We start from the raw sequence: 15,994 nt of genomic DNA, 5'->3' as shown, positions 1-15,994 counted from the left end.
CTTTTTGGCACCAGGGACTGGTGCTCCTATGAGAGTCTAATGCCTAATGATCTGAGGTGGAGCTGAGGCAGTGATGCTAGCGCTGGGGAGTGGCTACAAATACAGATGAAGCTTTACTGGCTCACCCGCTGCTCACCTCCTGAAGTGTGGCCCGATTCCTAACACCTAACAGACCACAGCCCAGGGGTTGGGGACCCTTGATTTTAGAGAATGAGGTAGTGAAGGACACTCAATCAAAACAGAAACAAGAAAAAAGAATTCAAAAAAGTGAAGATGGTTTAAGGAGCCTCTGAGACAACATCGGCATAACAACATTCGCATCATAGGGGTACCAAAAGCAAAAGAGAGCCAAGAAATTAAAAAACTTATTTGAAGAAATAATGATAGAGAACTTCCCTAACCTGGTGAAGGAAACAGACTTCAAGCCCAGGAAGTTCAGACAGTCCCAAACAAGATGAACCCAAAGAAGCCCACACCAAGACATATCGTTAAGTACAAAGAAAGAATCTTAAAAACAGAGAGAAAAGCAATTAATTAATTACTTACAAGGAAAATCCCATAAGACTGTCAGCCAATTTCCCAACAGAAACTTTGTGGGCCAGAAGCACCTGGCACAAAATATTCTGAGTCATGAAAACCCAGGACTTACAACCAAGATCACTCTACCTAGCAAAGCTATCATTTAGAATCTAAGGACAGATAAAGAGATTCCCAGACAAGAAAAAACTAAAGGTGTTCATCATTACCAAGCCAGTATTACAGGAAATGTTGGAGGGACTTAAGAAAAAAAAGTATGAATAAATAATGGCAATAACACATATCAACAAGTACTTCAAATGAAAAAGAATTAAATGTTCCAATCAAAAGATAGGGTAGTTGAATAGATAAGAAAACAAGACCCTTACACAGGCTGCCTATAAGAGACTCACTTCAGATTAAAAGACACACACAATTGGAAAGTAAAGGGATAGAAAAAGATATTTCATGATAGATCTAGGGGGTATTGTGCTAACTGAAGTAAATCAGGTAAAGACAAATGCCATATTTGTCTTTCATGTACATGTGGACTCTAAAAGAATAAAATTTTAAAAATAGAAACAAACTCATAGATACAGAGAACATTTTGAGGGTTACCAGACGGAAGAAGGGTTAGGGGGTGGTCAGTGAAAAGGGGGAAAGGGATTAAGAAGTGCAAACTGGTAGTTACAAAAGTCAAGGAGATATAAGGTACAGCATAAGGAATATAGTCGATCATATTGTAATAACTATGTACAGTGTCAGAGGGGACTAGGTTGGAATGATTGCTTCATTATATAGATTCTAATCACTACGTAGTACACCTGGAACTAATATAATACTGTATGCCAACTAGAACTGAAAAATTATTTTAAAAGAGGGCTAAGCATTAGCGGGCAAATAGAGCTGTAGAAATGTTTGCTGCCATCACCATCATCATCATGCTAGTTATTGCTACTGCAATTATTAGGTAAGAGGAAGTTATAAAAGGCTTTTGATCTGCTTGTTGCCCACAGTTTCTGGTGAAGTGAGGAGATATGGTAAGTGTCTGACTGGACTAGGCTGAAAGAGTAGGCCACCTCAACCTTGACTCAAAGATACTGAGTCCTGTGGCTACTAATCACTCCCAGGGCAGAGAACCAGAGAAAAGAAACAGCTTGACTCAAATCTGCTCTCTATACTCTAAAATTACTTACTAAAATACTTCATTTGCAAGTGATTTTTTGTTGTAGAGACAAGAATTTAAAAAAAAAAAAAAAAGGTCTGAATGTACATAAGAATTAGTTTGTCTGATGTGAAAAATCTTCTGATTGCAAAATGCAATTGCCCAAGGTGTGTCTATTAAAAAGCCCTTCCATCTCATTACCAAATCTAAGCATGTCAGCAAATGAGCACAAGACTCTAACACTGCTTCTCATGGGTTTGCAGCAGGGCAAAGCACACAGATCAGAAAGAACATTCTGCTAATTAAACTGAAGCAGATGACTACGGAAGAGAGGGGCTTGTCACACATAACATCTGTGCCAAGAATGATCAGATTAAATATGCAAAATGTGAAGTGAAGGTGTGGAAAAGCAGTAAAATGATACTCTAGGCTTTAAATAGGCTACAAAAGTTCTGACAGTTTTCCTAATTATTCCCAGTAATGGACACAGGAGGCCAAAAGGCAGGAGAGAGAAATACATTTTTCTCCATTATGGGTGTTGAGCACTAGGGCTAACATCATGCCTGTCTGAACACTGATCAGTTTCTGCAAAGGTTAATAGCAATTAAATGCAGCAAACTAGATTAAATGAGAAACAGGTCATGATACCACTGTACTTGCAAAGAGCACGATAAAGCATTTCTTTTAAATTTATCTTAATGCACAGGAAATCCAAAAAGAGCTGCTATGAGCAAAAGAACTTATTTATTAAATGGTAAAGCTCTTAAATGAAGTAGAAATAATGACATGCTACACAAATTCAATTATCATCAGTATTGTGTTGTCGAGATTAAATACTAACAATGTCTAAAGGAGAACTTCCCTGAAAAAGAATGATATATACATTTCCTTCTTTTTCTAGCTGAATAAAGAATCCACCTTAAAATTTCATGTGGGATATAACTGCTAAAATGAAAAGATGCACAATGAAGCATAATATTGTCAGTAACACTATGCTTCTTCCAGCCTACTATATTCACATCAGAAGAATATAGTAAATTACTAAGTGATAATTAAGATTAAACCATCTGTGACTACAGCCAATACTATACTGTATATTTGAAAGTTGCTAAGAGAATAAATCTTATGTGGTTTTGCAACAAGTGGGAAAAAATTAACTAAAATGGATGGTAACTAGACGTATGGTGATCATTCCACAATATGTACAAATACTGAATCATTATGTTATACACCTGAAACTAATATAGTGTTGTTATATGTGAACTGTGTCTCATTAAAAAAATTTTTTTTTAAAGATTAAAGTCTTAATATTCTGAGGTCATTCTCCAAACTTGATATTTTACTTTAGTATATAAATCCTGAAGTGTAAATATGAAACATATTAATGGTTGATTTTTCAAATTTAAATACAAGCAGGTTTTTCTAAAAATCAAGTAAGCAATCACGTGTACACACAAACACGCACACTCACTCTTTCGACACACACATAACCACATAACTCTCTACACAGTAAAGAAAATAAAAGGGGCAGGCTCAGAAAATGGAAATTCAATTTACTTTACTATCCTCGGGGTCTTCTAAACCATCAGGTCGACTAAGGTTTCGAGCAGGCTGGCTGCAGACAACATTATCTTCTAGTCCCCAAGAGGGTACTCTCACAGGGGGCCTTTGGATTTCATCTGGGTAAAAAGCACCATCTGCTCCATCTGAAATAAAATTTTTGCAAGGGAAGGGTGAAACCTAGTACTAAAATTAGAATCTCTGTGTATAATGAACAAGATATAAAGGGCCATTTTAATACATCAAAAAAATTTTATTTTTTAAAATAAGAACTGTATGTAATAAGCAAATAGACTACTCATTCATTCATGGTGAAACACATCTAGATGAAGCCTGTTAGTGTTAACATTAAAACTGCTTGTTATAATGTTTCTATTAGAGTTGACTGTACTAGCAGTTCTCTAATCCCACAAAGATATAAACAAAAAAACTCCATATTCAGCTATTCCCAAAGAAAAATGTTTTAATAACCTCTTGTCTCCTGTGTTGCATAAGGATTACCATATTGCAGAACTGGCTGTGTATCTGGTACTGCAGGAACATGACCATTTTGCTCCAAGCATGTGTTGAGACACTGTGACATCTGCTGAGGACTCTGGGAATTCTGACCTTCCATTTTCCCTTCTGCTTGACTTTCTGAACCTCTTTTAAGTTCCTAAAATTAACAAAAACAAAGGTGAATAAGCAATCGAATATTTTATAAGAGCAGCATTAAAAGTCTAACCAAAATTTAACAATAAAATTATTTCCCTATTACAGTACTTTCCCCTTATCCACAGTTTCACTTTCTGTGGTTTCAGTTAACCAAAGTCAACCACAGCCCGAAAAAATTAAATGCAAATTCCAGAAATAAACAATTCATGTTTTAAACTGCCCACAACGAAATCTCACGTCAGCCTGTTCCTTCCTGTCTGGGGACAGGAGCACCCACTTCCAGCGCGTCCACTCTGTGTACCCTGCCTATCTTTATTCACTTAGTAGCTGTCAGTTATCAGATCAATGGTTGTGGTATTGCAGTGCTTGTGTTCAAGTATCCCTTATTATGCTTAATAATGGCCCCAAAGTGTAAAAGTAGTTTAAACTTTACCAGAGGTATGTAGGTACAGAAAAAACTCTTATTTACAGGATTCAATATTATCTGCAACTTTAGGCATCTGCTTGGGTCTTTGAATGCATCCCCACAGATGGGGGAAGGGGGAGAGCTACAGTATGTTTACACTGTACACTTGGAAAGACTGGCTTTCAACTTCTCATAAATACCTCTTCCAAATACGACAAAATTAGAAAGCAGAATTAAGACCAATGTATTTTCAAATTTGTGCCAAGAAAGCACCCTTTGGAAAATATCTCTTACAACTTGGCTATTAATAAAAATCAAAGGCCAAAAAACCATCCCAGATTGCTTCCCTAGTAAATTCTATCGAACATTTAGGAAACTTATTTATAAAAAATATTAATACAGGTGGGACATAGAAAACTAATCTTGTATAAACTCTTTCAAAAACTCGAGGAAAAAAACCTTCTCAACTTACTTCACAAGGCCATTATTATCCTGATACCAAAACCAAACAATGATATCACAAAAGACCTCATCCTTCATGAATATTGACACAAAAATCTTTAACTCATTAAGAAACCAAATCCAACAATATTAAAAAAAAAAACAATACATCGTGACCAAGTGGGTTTTATCCCAAAAAAGCAAATTTAGTTTAACATCCAAAAATCAATGTAACTTACCATGTCACGGACTTAAGTCACAAAACACATGATCCACTGAAATATTTTATAAAATTCAACATTCATGATTTAAAAAATAAACATCTCAGCAAACTAAAAAGGAATTTCCTTAACCTGATAAAAGTCATACACAAAAACCTACAGTGAACTTTAATGGTTAAAAACTAAATGACTGTCCTAAGATCAATACTGGCAAGGATGTCCGCTCTTACCACCTCTACTCAACATTACACTAGAGATTCTAAAGAATAGATTAAGGCAAGATTAAGATTTAAAAGAACAGATTAGAAAGGGAAAAGTAAAACTGTCTTTTTATACAGATGACATGATCACGTATGTAGAACTATGCAGAACTAGAAGAATGAGTGAATTTAGCAAGGCTGCAGTATAAGGTCAATATATAAAATCCATTGTATTTCTACACATAAGCAACATACATTTGAAAAATAAAATTTTAAAAATTCCATCTAGATTAGCACAATTAAACACTTAAAAATAAATTTCACAAAAGATGTATAAGGCCTATACACTAAAAACAACAAATATTACGGAAATTAAAGAGAGCCTCAACAAATAGAGAAATATACTACATCCATGGACTGGAAAATTTAATATTTTAATGCTATTATTTCCCCCCAAATTGATCTACAGATCCAATGCAATCCCAATCAAAATCCTATCAGGCATCTATATAAATTGACAAGCTGATTCTAAAACACAGTAAAAAATGCAAAGGTCCTGAAATATCCCATTTTTTAAAAGCAGAACAAAGTTGGAAGACAACCTGATTTCAAGGCTTCTTATAAAAGTCTATAGTAATCACGAGTATATAGTATTGCCTTAAGGATGAAGGCACAGTTCAGTGGTTTGCAAACTTTTTCCATGGAGTATCTGATAGTAGATATTTTCACAGCCTTGAAGGATACAAGGTCTCTGTCACAAATACTTACATCCGCCTCTGCTGTTACTGCCATAGGTAAGTGTTATCTATGTTAGCATAGCCATATGCTAATAAAACTTTACTTACAAAAACAGACCACAAGACATTTTTGGCTTATAGGCCTTAGTTTACTGATGCCTGATATGAATCTTCTTATATTAACAGAAAATCTTCATTTTATTGAGTCCAAAAATTTACCCATACATTTAGTCAATTTTCAACAAAGCTATAAAAGTAATTTAGTGGAGAAAAAGTATGGTCTTTTAAACATATGATGCTAAAAACTAGATATCCATGTACAAATAAATATTGACTATGTATCATACCATACACAAAAATTAATTTTAAATACATCATAAATCTAAACATAAAGCTAAAACTAGTTATTATCCACTGAGAGAAAAAATAGAAAATCTTTGTAACCTTGAGTAAGGCAAAAATTTTCTTAAGACAGGAAACAAATAGCATTAACCACTAAGAAAAATGTTGCTAAATTAAACTACTTCATTGCTATGGAACAATGGAATGCTCATACACTGTAGCAGGAATGCAAAACGGTACAGCAACAATGGAGAACAATTGGGCTGTTTCTTAAAAACATACACCTACATGTAAACCAGCAATTCCATTTCTAGCTATCTACTCAAGAAAAATGAAAATACAAGTCCACGAATAGACTTGTAGATAATGTTCATAGCAGCATAATTCATAATAGCAAAACATTCGAACTAATCCAAATGCCCATCAGCTGGTAAAGAGATTAATGTCCATGAACTAGGGAATGGATAAACTCTGCATAAATGCATTTTCATGAAATGCTAGACAAGGTTAAAAATATAGTAAAGGAAAGAAGATCAGTGGTTTCTTAGACTGGGAGTAGCTGGAGAAGTTGACTACAAATGAGCATGAGTAATTGCAGTAATAAAAACATACTATAGTTTGACAAATAGTTCTACAAAAGTTTAAACAAATTCGAGTATAGTTAAGTTCTTCTATAAGCAAAGGATAAACTACGTAAATGGAGTCGAGGTTTTCATGCACTGGTGGAGTCAGCAACTTCACAGGGGTCCCACCTCATAAGGAGTTCCAACTCAACATCAAAGGTACATTAAGTCCTGGGCAAGTAGGATGGAGGGTAAGAAAAGGACCTGTAACAAGCAGCTCTGAGTGCTCATGGGGGAAACTGGAGGTGAAGTAAACAGAAGACAAGGACAAGGACAAGATAGTTAAGGTTTGGTTGTTTGGCAAATTGGAAGAATGAACTCTCAAGTTAGGGAAGATTCTTAAATTTGCATTCACAACACCTCCCAAAGGTTCCATGAACTTATTAGATGGAGAAAAAAGATTTATACTTTTCACTAACTTCTGACATTTAGCATTTTCAACTGTCAATGTAGGCTAAAAAAAAACAAAAAACAAAAACCCAGCAATAGTTGCAGTACCTTTCTTTGACTTTGTCACCTAGAGATATCACAGATATATTCATTTCATATTACAGTCATTGCAGCCATCTCAAAATAGCCTTTATAATCATCACTACTTTTTTATGGTAAATTTATGGTAAATGTTTTATGGTAAAATTATGGTAATTATTAGACATGCTAAATCTTGTGACATTCTAATAAGCACATATATACAAAATTTGTTTTAATAGTTTTATAATTATTTCTTATGATTTTGTTTCCTTTGTGGTTCTGTACATTTTGCTGCATTAATTTAAAAATATTTTATGAAAACAGACTTCACCAGACTATCAAAGGCCCTTGGAACAAAAAAGATCAAGAATCCCTGCAGGATCTCCCCTATCTTAAAACATTTCATAACATGAGTGTAGCTATCTTTCCTGAGCAAAACAATATTAACTGATTTGCAATTCTCCTAAAATAAAAAGCCTCCACAATTTAAGACACAGATTTTGCCAGAAGCCCTCTTTTATAGTTCCAGTTCCAAGGCACAAAAGTTTGCTTAGCTGGTTTGCCTTTGTTAGACAAAGTGCCTAAATTTACTTTTTCTCCAGGGCCCCAAAATGTCTCACAGTAGCCTTGGTTTTACAAATTACTCGACAAGTTAAGGATGTCTCTGGCACGCCAACTGTTAAATAGAAGAAACGATATACTGCTCTTATCTGTCACGTGCGGATGCTTTGAGAGTAGAAGAGAACAGAGATTAAATGTTTTGAATTACTTAAAACTCTCTGAAAAAGTTGATCAAGGTATATAATTCTCATAATCTCTCCTTTTATCACTTCCAGGCAGCCTCTAAGTTAAAGTAAAAAAGGTAAACAAATGGTAGCCTATATATATATAAATTTCATAAGATCAGTTTTTGGAGAGTCATTATTATTTTAATCATCATGCTATTACAGCATTTCATTAGAGATAACTTCCATTAATCATTTATAAGTATATATTACTCTTCTTTCTCAGAAGAAAAGCAGATCATCTGAGAATATAAAATAATGATTCAGAAAAATCACTACTCATGGATCTGATGTTAAGAAACATCTGAAATAGTTTTAATTTAAAATTTTTAAAATTTTTTTCTCTAGCAATAGTTAACAATTTCCCAAAATTTTTTATCATTATTTCCCATTTTGCTTTGCCTTATTTTTTTACGCGATCTTTTCCAAATTTCTAATAAAGGGTTTATGCAGAATATCTAAAATAGTATAAAGATAAAGAAATGCTAAATAATTCTAAATAGTGGTGCTGGAATGATATGAAAAAAATAAGATACTTTAAGCTAGTAAGTTTCTAAGTAAATTTAAGTTGGTAGGGTTTTTAATCCTAAGGGATACACTAAATTACTTCCTACTATTAAAAATATTTTTAAATATACTTTATTATACTAGGGAGCTAGCTAAATTTTTAAAAACTATAATGAGTTCTTTTATTCATGAATATGTTCAAAAATATTTAATTAGTATCTACTATGTGGCAGGTACTGTTCTAGGCACTAAGGATTCAGGAATAACCAAAACAAAAATTCTTGCCCATATGGAGCATATATTCTAGAGCAGGTAAGATGGACAATAAACAAAAAGTACATATTCTATTAGATGGTGATAAATTCATTTTTCATTTACACACTCAACTAATGCTTAATGATCACTTAGTTTCATTCCACACACTGTGACTGCGTCAAGTTTTAAGGCCAAACAAAAAAGACTTGATCCTAACCCTATGAAGGACTGGGTCAGGGGTGAGGGAGGGCTCTGAGAAACACTGGGAGAGAAGACAAACATTAAGCAAGGCCTTGGCATAGCAGGTAGAAATTCTTATAAATACCACCTTTGAAGTAATATAAAACTATATGTCACCAGTAGGAAAGTCAAGAGTTAACTGAAGAAGACGAGAGGTAGAAAGCCAACTGACCCACTTCTGCTGAATTTCTTAGGGCAGGAAATTAACTAAATAAAACTGCTGATTCCAGTATATTTCTTTTACTACAGGTTTTTATAAGCAAATGACATAAATTACATATGCCCTATTAATTTGTTTATTCATTCAATAAATATTTAACTTCAAATATTAGGCACGGTACTAGGTGCTACAAATACAGTGATGATGAATAAAATAGACACACAATTCCTGTCTTCATGGACCTCACAATTAAGCAGAGGAAGCAGATGTTAGACAAATAAGCACAGAAATAAACATTACAAATTATGGTTAAGTACTATGAAATAAAAGTACAGGTCCCAGGTGTAAATTTAACAGAGACACCTAATTTAGACTGGGAGGTCAAAGAAGGCCTCTCTGAAGTCATTTAATCTGAGACTTCAGGGTAAGTCAAGAGTGATAGGAATAGTTAAATATTTAGAGAGAAACAATAGGAATTCTGGGATATACTTGAAAAAATATCACTGGGGGGAGGAGGAAAAGATATCATGAGTGGATAAAGACGGCCATAAAGTAACAACTGTTGATGCTGGGTGAGAAGTACAACAGAGTTCATGATATTATTCTCTCTATTCTCATACATGCTTAAACTCTTCTTTAAAAAAAGAGTTTAACAATATAACAAAGAATTGTAGGCAAGAATATTCCTGGCAAACATGAATGAGGGCCCTGAAACACGAAAGCAATTGGTGAGCTTTAATGCCTGAGTGACTAGAACGGTTCTCAAAGGGTGGTCCGATACCAGCAGCACCAAGAACTTGCTAGAAATGCAAATCTCTGGGAATGGGAGCCAGAAATCTGTATTTTAGCAAGCAATACAGATGGTTCTGATGTAAGCTCAAGTTTGAGAAATACTAAGACTCTACACAGAAGATAGTGAAACAAAAAATTGTGGCTTAAGATGAAACTACAGAGAGAAATGGAGGCCAGTCATATAAAATATTATAGGCTATGTTAAGAATTTTGGCTTTAATCCTAAGTGCATGGGAGGCCCATTAAGCAGCTTTAAACAATGGAGTGATCAACTTTACATTGTCAAAGGTTACCCTACCTGTGGCTTGAATAACTTTTTACCTGAGTCGAGAATAGAGGCAGGGAGTTACATCATGGAAGATGGCAGAGTAGGGAGTATAGCCTTCGGTCCAATGATTCCCAAGGAACTGAATTCTGACATCACTTCAGTGAGCTCTGAAGTAGATCTATACCTGTGAGGTGACTGAGCCCCCATGTGACCATGTGACATTGATTGGAGTCTTGAGAGAGATCTAAAGCTAGAGGACCTAGCTGAGTTATATTGGGATGCCTAACTCACAGAGACAAGGAGATAACAAATGTTTTAAGTCACTAAATTTGGGGGTAATCTGATACACAATATAATTAAGTCACTATATTAAGTTAATTAAAAACAAGTGTTTTCTCTGTGTGATTTAAGCCAATTGTACCACAACAAAAGGTACAAATGTTTATAATCATTTAGGACTATTTTTCACTGTCATGTATGAAACTTTACTATATAAATATGTAAAATATAGCTATTATGTGAATATGTAACTTATTTGTAATTATATTTTATGTATGAAATAAGCATATTTTATAAATGTAAAATATATAAAAATAAAGTATCTTGACTGCTTCTCTCTCTAAACATTAATATCTCTAAGCACAAAACACACTTAAGAGAGGTTTCTTATTAACAGTAGTGAAAAATCCATATTTCAAAAAGTCATCTTAAGCATTTAGAATAGATATATCCAAGTTCCTTTAAGATCTGATTAGAGCATCACTGTTTTAACTTTACAATACACCTAATCGAAATGCATACCCGAAATATTTTTTACTCTTCATTTGTGCTCCTATTGCTTTATCTTTAATCGGTTCACTTGCAGTAATCTTTTTAACCAACCTGCCATTGTGTTACCTCGCACTGAAAGAGAAAGAGGAAAAAAGGAGGGAGAAGGAAGGGAGGAAAGTGAGGAGAGAAAACTAATGCCAAGTAACATTTGAACACCATATACTGACAGACAAAGGACAAAAAAAAAAAAGTTGCAAACAATCTTAAATTCTATTAATAGGTTTCTTCCTCATAGTGATATGGCTCAAGCAATTCTGAAACTATTTTATGTGGATTATTGAATGTAGCAAATGAACGGATGTGCTGACATTGCTGGGCACCAGGATTCTCACTGGAATAGGTATACAAGTAAGAAATGAGGATGGCAAAGAAGAACCCTCTGAATTTGGACTACAACTCATGGTATCTGAAATGCAAGTGTTCCCTAGTTCTGTCCACTGAAAGAATCCAGAAGTAATGAGCACCAGTAGTAACCAGGCACACACCTAGGCCCCATATTTTGGTTTCTAAATATCATTTATCACTAATAAGGAATCACAACTCCTTGGGGAAATAACTGATTCCATAGTTGGAGCAGAGTTTATTTAAAAAAAAATTTTTTTAAAAGAAAAAAATAAGGCCAATTCCAAAGATGAGATAAGAAAGGTACAAGATTACAAAATGAGCTAGACTATCTTGCAGTGCTAAAAAGAAATTAAGTGCTAAAAAAACCAACAACATCCTTTTAATACTGGGGCATATCAGAAACCAGCTTAAAGGTACCCCCCTGATCATATCTAGGACTATGTGAACATCAAATTAAAAATAGTAACAAATTTTTATTCATTGACGAAAAAGAGTTCATACTGATGACTGTCAAATAGGAAGACAGGAAGGTAGGTAGGTAGATGGATAAAGACATCCAAATATAAACTAAAAATACATACATATATATGGTGATAATAAAAAACAGATTTGGTCCTTGTCCCCAATCCCTGGCACAGATCTAAAACTCTTGAAATTTATTGAATCATAGGAATGTCTTTCATCATTCATAACAAGTCCTTTTAAACTTTAGACCATACCCAAACATATGCTAAGAAGGTGACTACTGGTGGGCCCTCCAACAGTTTCATAGGAGGACCTGGTCACCAGAAAGACCAAGGGCATTACAGAACTGGAAATTTTAGCAGCTGCCCCTACACCTCCAGGGATAGGAGGGAGAGTGGACACTGAGTTAAATCACTTAGCCAATGACTTATTCAATCATACCTGTGTACTGAGACCCCAAATTAAAGCTCTTATATGGTCTGGGGAGCTTCCGGTTGGTGAAACATCAATGTGCTAAGAGTGCCACATGTCTGAAGAGGGCATGGAGGCTCTGTGGCAACCCCACCCCCACCTTGCCCTATGCATCTCTTCCATTTGGCTGTTCCTGAGTTGTACCCCTTATAATAAAACTTTACAACAAAATGTAACCGTAAGTACAGTGTTTTCCCGAATTCTTCAGGTCATTCTAGCAAAATATCTGGGTGGGGGACGGGGCATGGAGTAAGCCCTGAACTTGGATCTGCCAATAACTCAATAGTTGGTGTCAGGGATGAACTGAATTGTAGTAAACCAAGTTGATGCTAGAGAATTGTTAGAACATAAATGAGGGCAAAGGAAGGTTCTTCCTTATTATAGAATCCCAAGAGACAAATAAGGAAGAAGTGATGAATTCGAAAAGTCAGAATTTTGCAAGTACCACAGTAAAGCCAAGGTCTATCTAGCACTCAGAATGACTCTTTTACCACACATCATTTTGTAATATCATCATCGGTCTTTTAAATGGGCGGTCCCTAACCTTTTCGGCACAGGGACCAGGTGCTCCTATGAGAATCCAATGCCTGATGATCTGAGGTGGAGCTGACGCGGTGATAAAAGCGTAGCTGCAAGTACAGATGAAGCTTCGCTCCCTTGTCTGACGCTCACTTCCTGCTATGCAGCCCAGTTCCTAACAGGCCATAGACCAGAACCAGGGGTTGGGGACCCCCGATTTAAACTACTGATTGGTTTTCCGAGTTAATGTAGATCTTCCAAATGCTGGCACATTTCACTAAACAATTTTTTTAAATCATGGTCATACTATTACTACCCATCTCATTAGAAAAGTCTACAAGCACTGGGAAGTATCAAGCGTATGGTGGCAGAAACAAGGTTCTCAAAATTCTACTTCTGCTTAAAAGACTGATTTATCATTGGCAACAAATAGTATTAACTGTTTTTCCTTAGAGTAATAGGCTCACTTCACTTCTTTCCAATGTCTGCCAAATACCCCAGAATGAATAACCAAATTTTATCTATTAGTTGTTTTTTAAAATAGAAATAATGTGCTGTGAAAGGAGTGGGTAGTTCAGCTCCCAACTCCAAAAATCGATTGCATAGGTGCTTTACCTTAAGATAACCATTGTACTTCATCAGAAGTACCTGCTTTGGAGGTAGTTCCCATTTCCTCACACAGAATACCAAAAAGATGTGTGTCCCAAGGTCAAGTTTCAGTAAAATTAATTATTCTACTATCTCATCATCTTAGGTGAAAGTAGCTTTAAAAAAAAAAACTGAATGCACGGTTGGGACGACTACAGGTAATTACTAATGCATTTTGGTGCCACTGCCTTGACGTAGTACTAATACGTCAGTTTTCTCACCACTGCTTTCACACTAAGTGGGCGAATGTAACACAATGGGGGGGAAGCAAATAATAATACTTGAGTATTATGAAAAGAGTTCTTCGTAGAGCTCTAAAAGACAATGGGAACCCTCCCAAAGGACTACATACCACACTGTGAGAAATGCTACACTATAGTACCTTTTACATTACAAAGGAAAGTTCTTGCTAAATGTTAGGTTGTGCTATAACTTCTAAAACGATTACATTAGTATTACTTAGAAGAAAAGCAGATAAATTATAAGATTTTATGTTGTCCTAAACTTGAACACTATAATTTGTTTATTGTTAAATACAGAATATGTAACAAAGACTAAGTTTCAACACTTAAGCATTTTTTCATAACGTAAAGTAAAATATTTTAAAATATTTACCAAAAAACATTTTCCATCTAAGTGTCTAAACAGCCTCTTCTTTATTAACTTTTTTAAAAAACATCCTCGCATGAACTGTAAAATCTGTCCCTTCATAAAGCTGTATTATCATTCAGTGTCATATGAAACATTTTTTAAAGTGCATTGTTCAATACCTTTTCCCTGGAGAGGTTTTCCAAATGTGAAGTTAGACCATGTATTTCTTTGTCTTTCTCTGCCAACTGAAGCTAAAGAAGGAAAGAAATAACAATTAATTTTTTTCATTACCTACTCTCTCCTTACATTTCATGAGTTTATACCAGTCTATCAAAATAACTGCTATTACTATATCCATGTGTTTTCCTTGGTTCTCATTCTTTGACATCTCTGATTTGTCATTATTAACCAACTTCTTTTACTCTTAAAACTTTTCCTCTGGTTTATATGGAACAGCACCAACATTGTCATCCTCTCATGCTGTGTGTGTCCACTTCACAATTACAAATATGAGTATTCTCCAAAGGTTCATCTTTGGCTGCTTCTTTCTGTATGCTCTGAAAAAGTCCCTTTCTTCTATGCTTTCAATTATCATCTCCATGGGAATAAATTACAAATATTAATTCATGCACACTCTGTCTTTCCCAAAGTCCAAATCTGCCTTTTTAATTGATGATTAGACATGTTTTCACTGTTGTCTTCCTGCACGGCAAGGGCCAAATGCCCCAAAGCTATTTTTCTATTTTTCTGTTAATATTATCAATCTCAGAGCCTGCTGTGATTGAAGCTAGGAAATTATGTTAGAATACTTCTTCCCTCTCTCCTTCCTCTCCCACCTCACAACATTTTCAGTCTCTAAGTCATTCATTTATTCATTCAACCACCACCCATCGCTTGCTTGTTACAGCATAAGCATTGTGGACACAATAAAAATACTACTACTCCTTAATGGTTTTTCCCATAAGAATGTCTTTCAAAGCTCTCCTTACCCTATTCAATGGTAAGGTGACTGGGGAAGGTACCCAAGGAGGTGAAATTATCAATTCATCCTAAGAATATTTCTACCTGATTTTTTTACCTTCAAAAGCCCTTCCCACCTATAAATCCTCTCAGTGCTACCAAATTATTCTCAAAAAGACCCACTCTAGTTGGGTTTTCTCCTTGAAATATCTGAGCAGCAAATCGCGCCCAAATTCCATTTTAGGCTGCCCAAATTTGTCTTCGTCCTCTCTTTCGAGTCTAATCCACTCCATTACAGACATTAAAGTCCTATTAGTCAAGACTGCTCACAGTTCCCGGACGACGCACTGCCCTTCTGACCTCCAAACCAGTATCAGTAGTTCCCCATTTCCTCAGGATGCCCTTGCGCTCTTTTCCCAGCTCTGTTTCTCCTCTCTTCCACTTTGGTCTTCCAGAGGTCTAGTTTCTCCATAGTCTAACTCCTAAATATTCAATTGGAAACAGCTCTAAAATACTTAAGACTCATCATTTATGTATCAAGTACTTCATCACATTTTGCCTTGCCTGGTGGGTATTTTTGTCTAAACAGTGAAAAATAAGGGAAAGGACACTAAAGTAAATGCCAGGCACTTTTTACCAGCTGTGTAACCGTATTATGTTGTTTAATCTCAACTGCTCATTTTTATCACTAATGAAAAAAGTTATTTTTCTTCCCATTGGTTTGACAGACAATTACCTAAGCTGTGAACGTGAGAGTCGTGAATATCACCATTACACTCTAGCCATCTCTACCACGTCATATCATAAAAAGGTTCAAAAAT

At 35.2% G+C, this 15,994-nt stretch overlaps 1 protein-coding gene across 2 annotated transcripts in view; it reads right to left on the bottom strand.

Moving 5' to 3' along the window:
* Positions 1 to 15,994, bottom strand: part of TAX1BP1 (Tax1 binding protein 1) — a 68,159-nt gene that overhangs the window by 11,914 nt on the left and 40,251 nt on the right. Inside the window, exons 14-16 of one of the 2 annotated variants that reach the window (XM_011361704.2) lie at positions 14,393 to 14,464; positions 3,713 to 3,896; positions 3,239 to 3,387 (exon numbers count right to left, since the gene is read on the bottom strand). In XM_011361704.2, the coding sequence (XP_011360006.1) occupies positions 3,239 to 3,387; positions 3,713 to 3,896; positions 14,393 to 14,464 (405 nt within the window). The remainder of the gene's footprint in view (positions 1 to 3,238; positions 3,388 to 3,712; positions 3,897 to 14,392; positions 14,465 to 15,994) is intronic. The other variant, XM_011361705.2, reaches the window with a different exon arrangement.

Source organism: Pteropus vampyrus, unplaced genomic scaffold, assembly GCF_000151845.1.
Source record: "Pteropus vampyrus isolate Shadow unplaced genomic scaffold, Pvam_2.0 Scaffold69, whole genome shotgun sequence".
NCBI classification, from domain to species: domain Eukaryota; kingdom Metazoa; phylum Chordata; class Mammalia; order Chiroptera; family Pteropodidae; genus Pteropus; species Pteropus vampyrus.
This window is presented reverse-complemented; position numbering and strand designations above follow the sequence as displayed.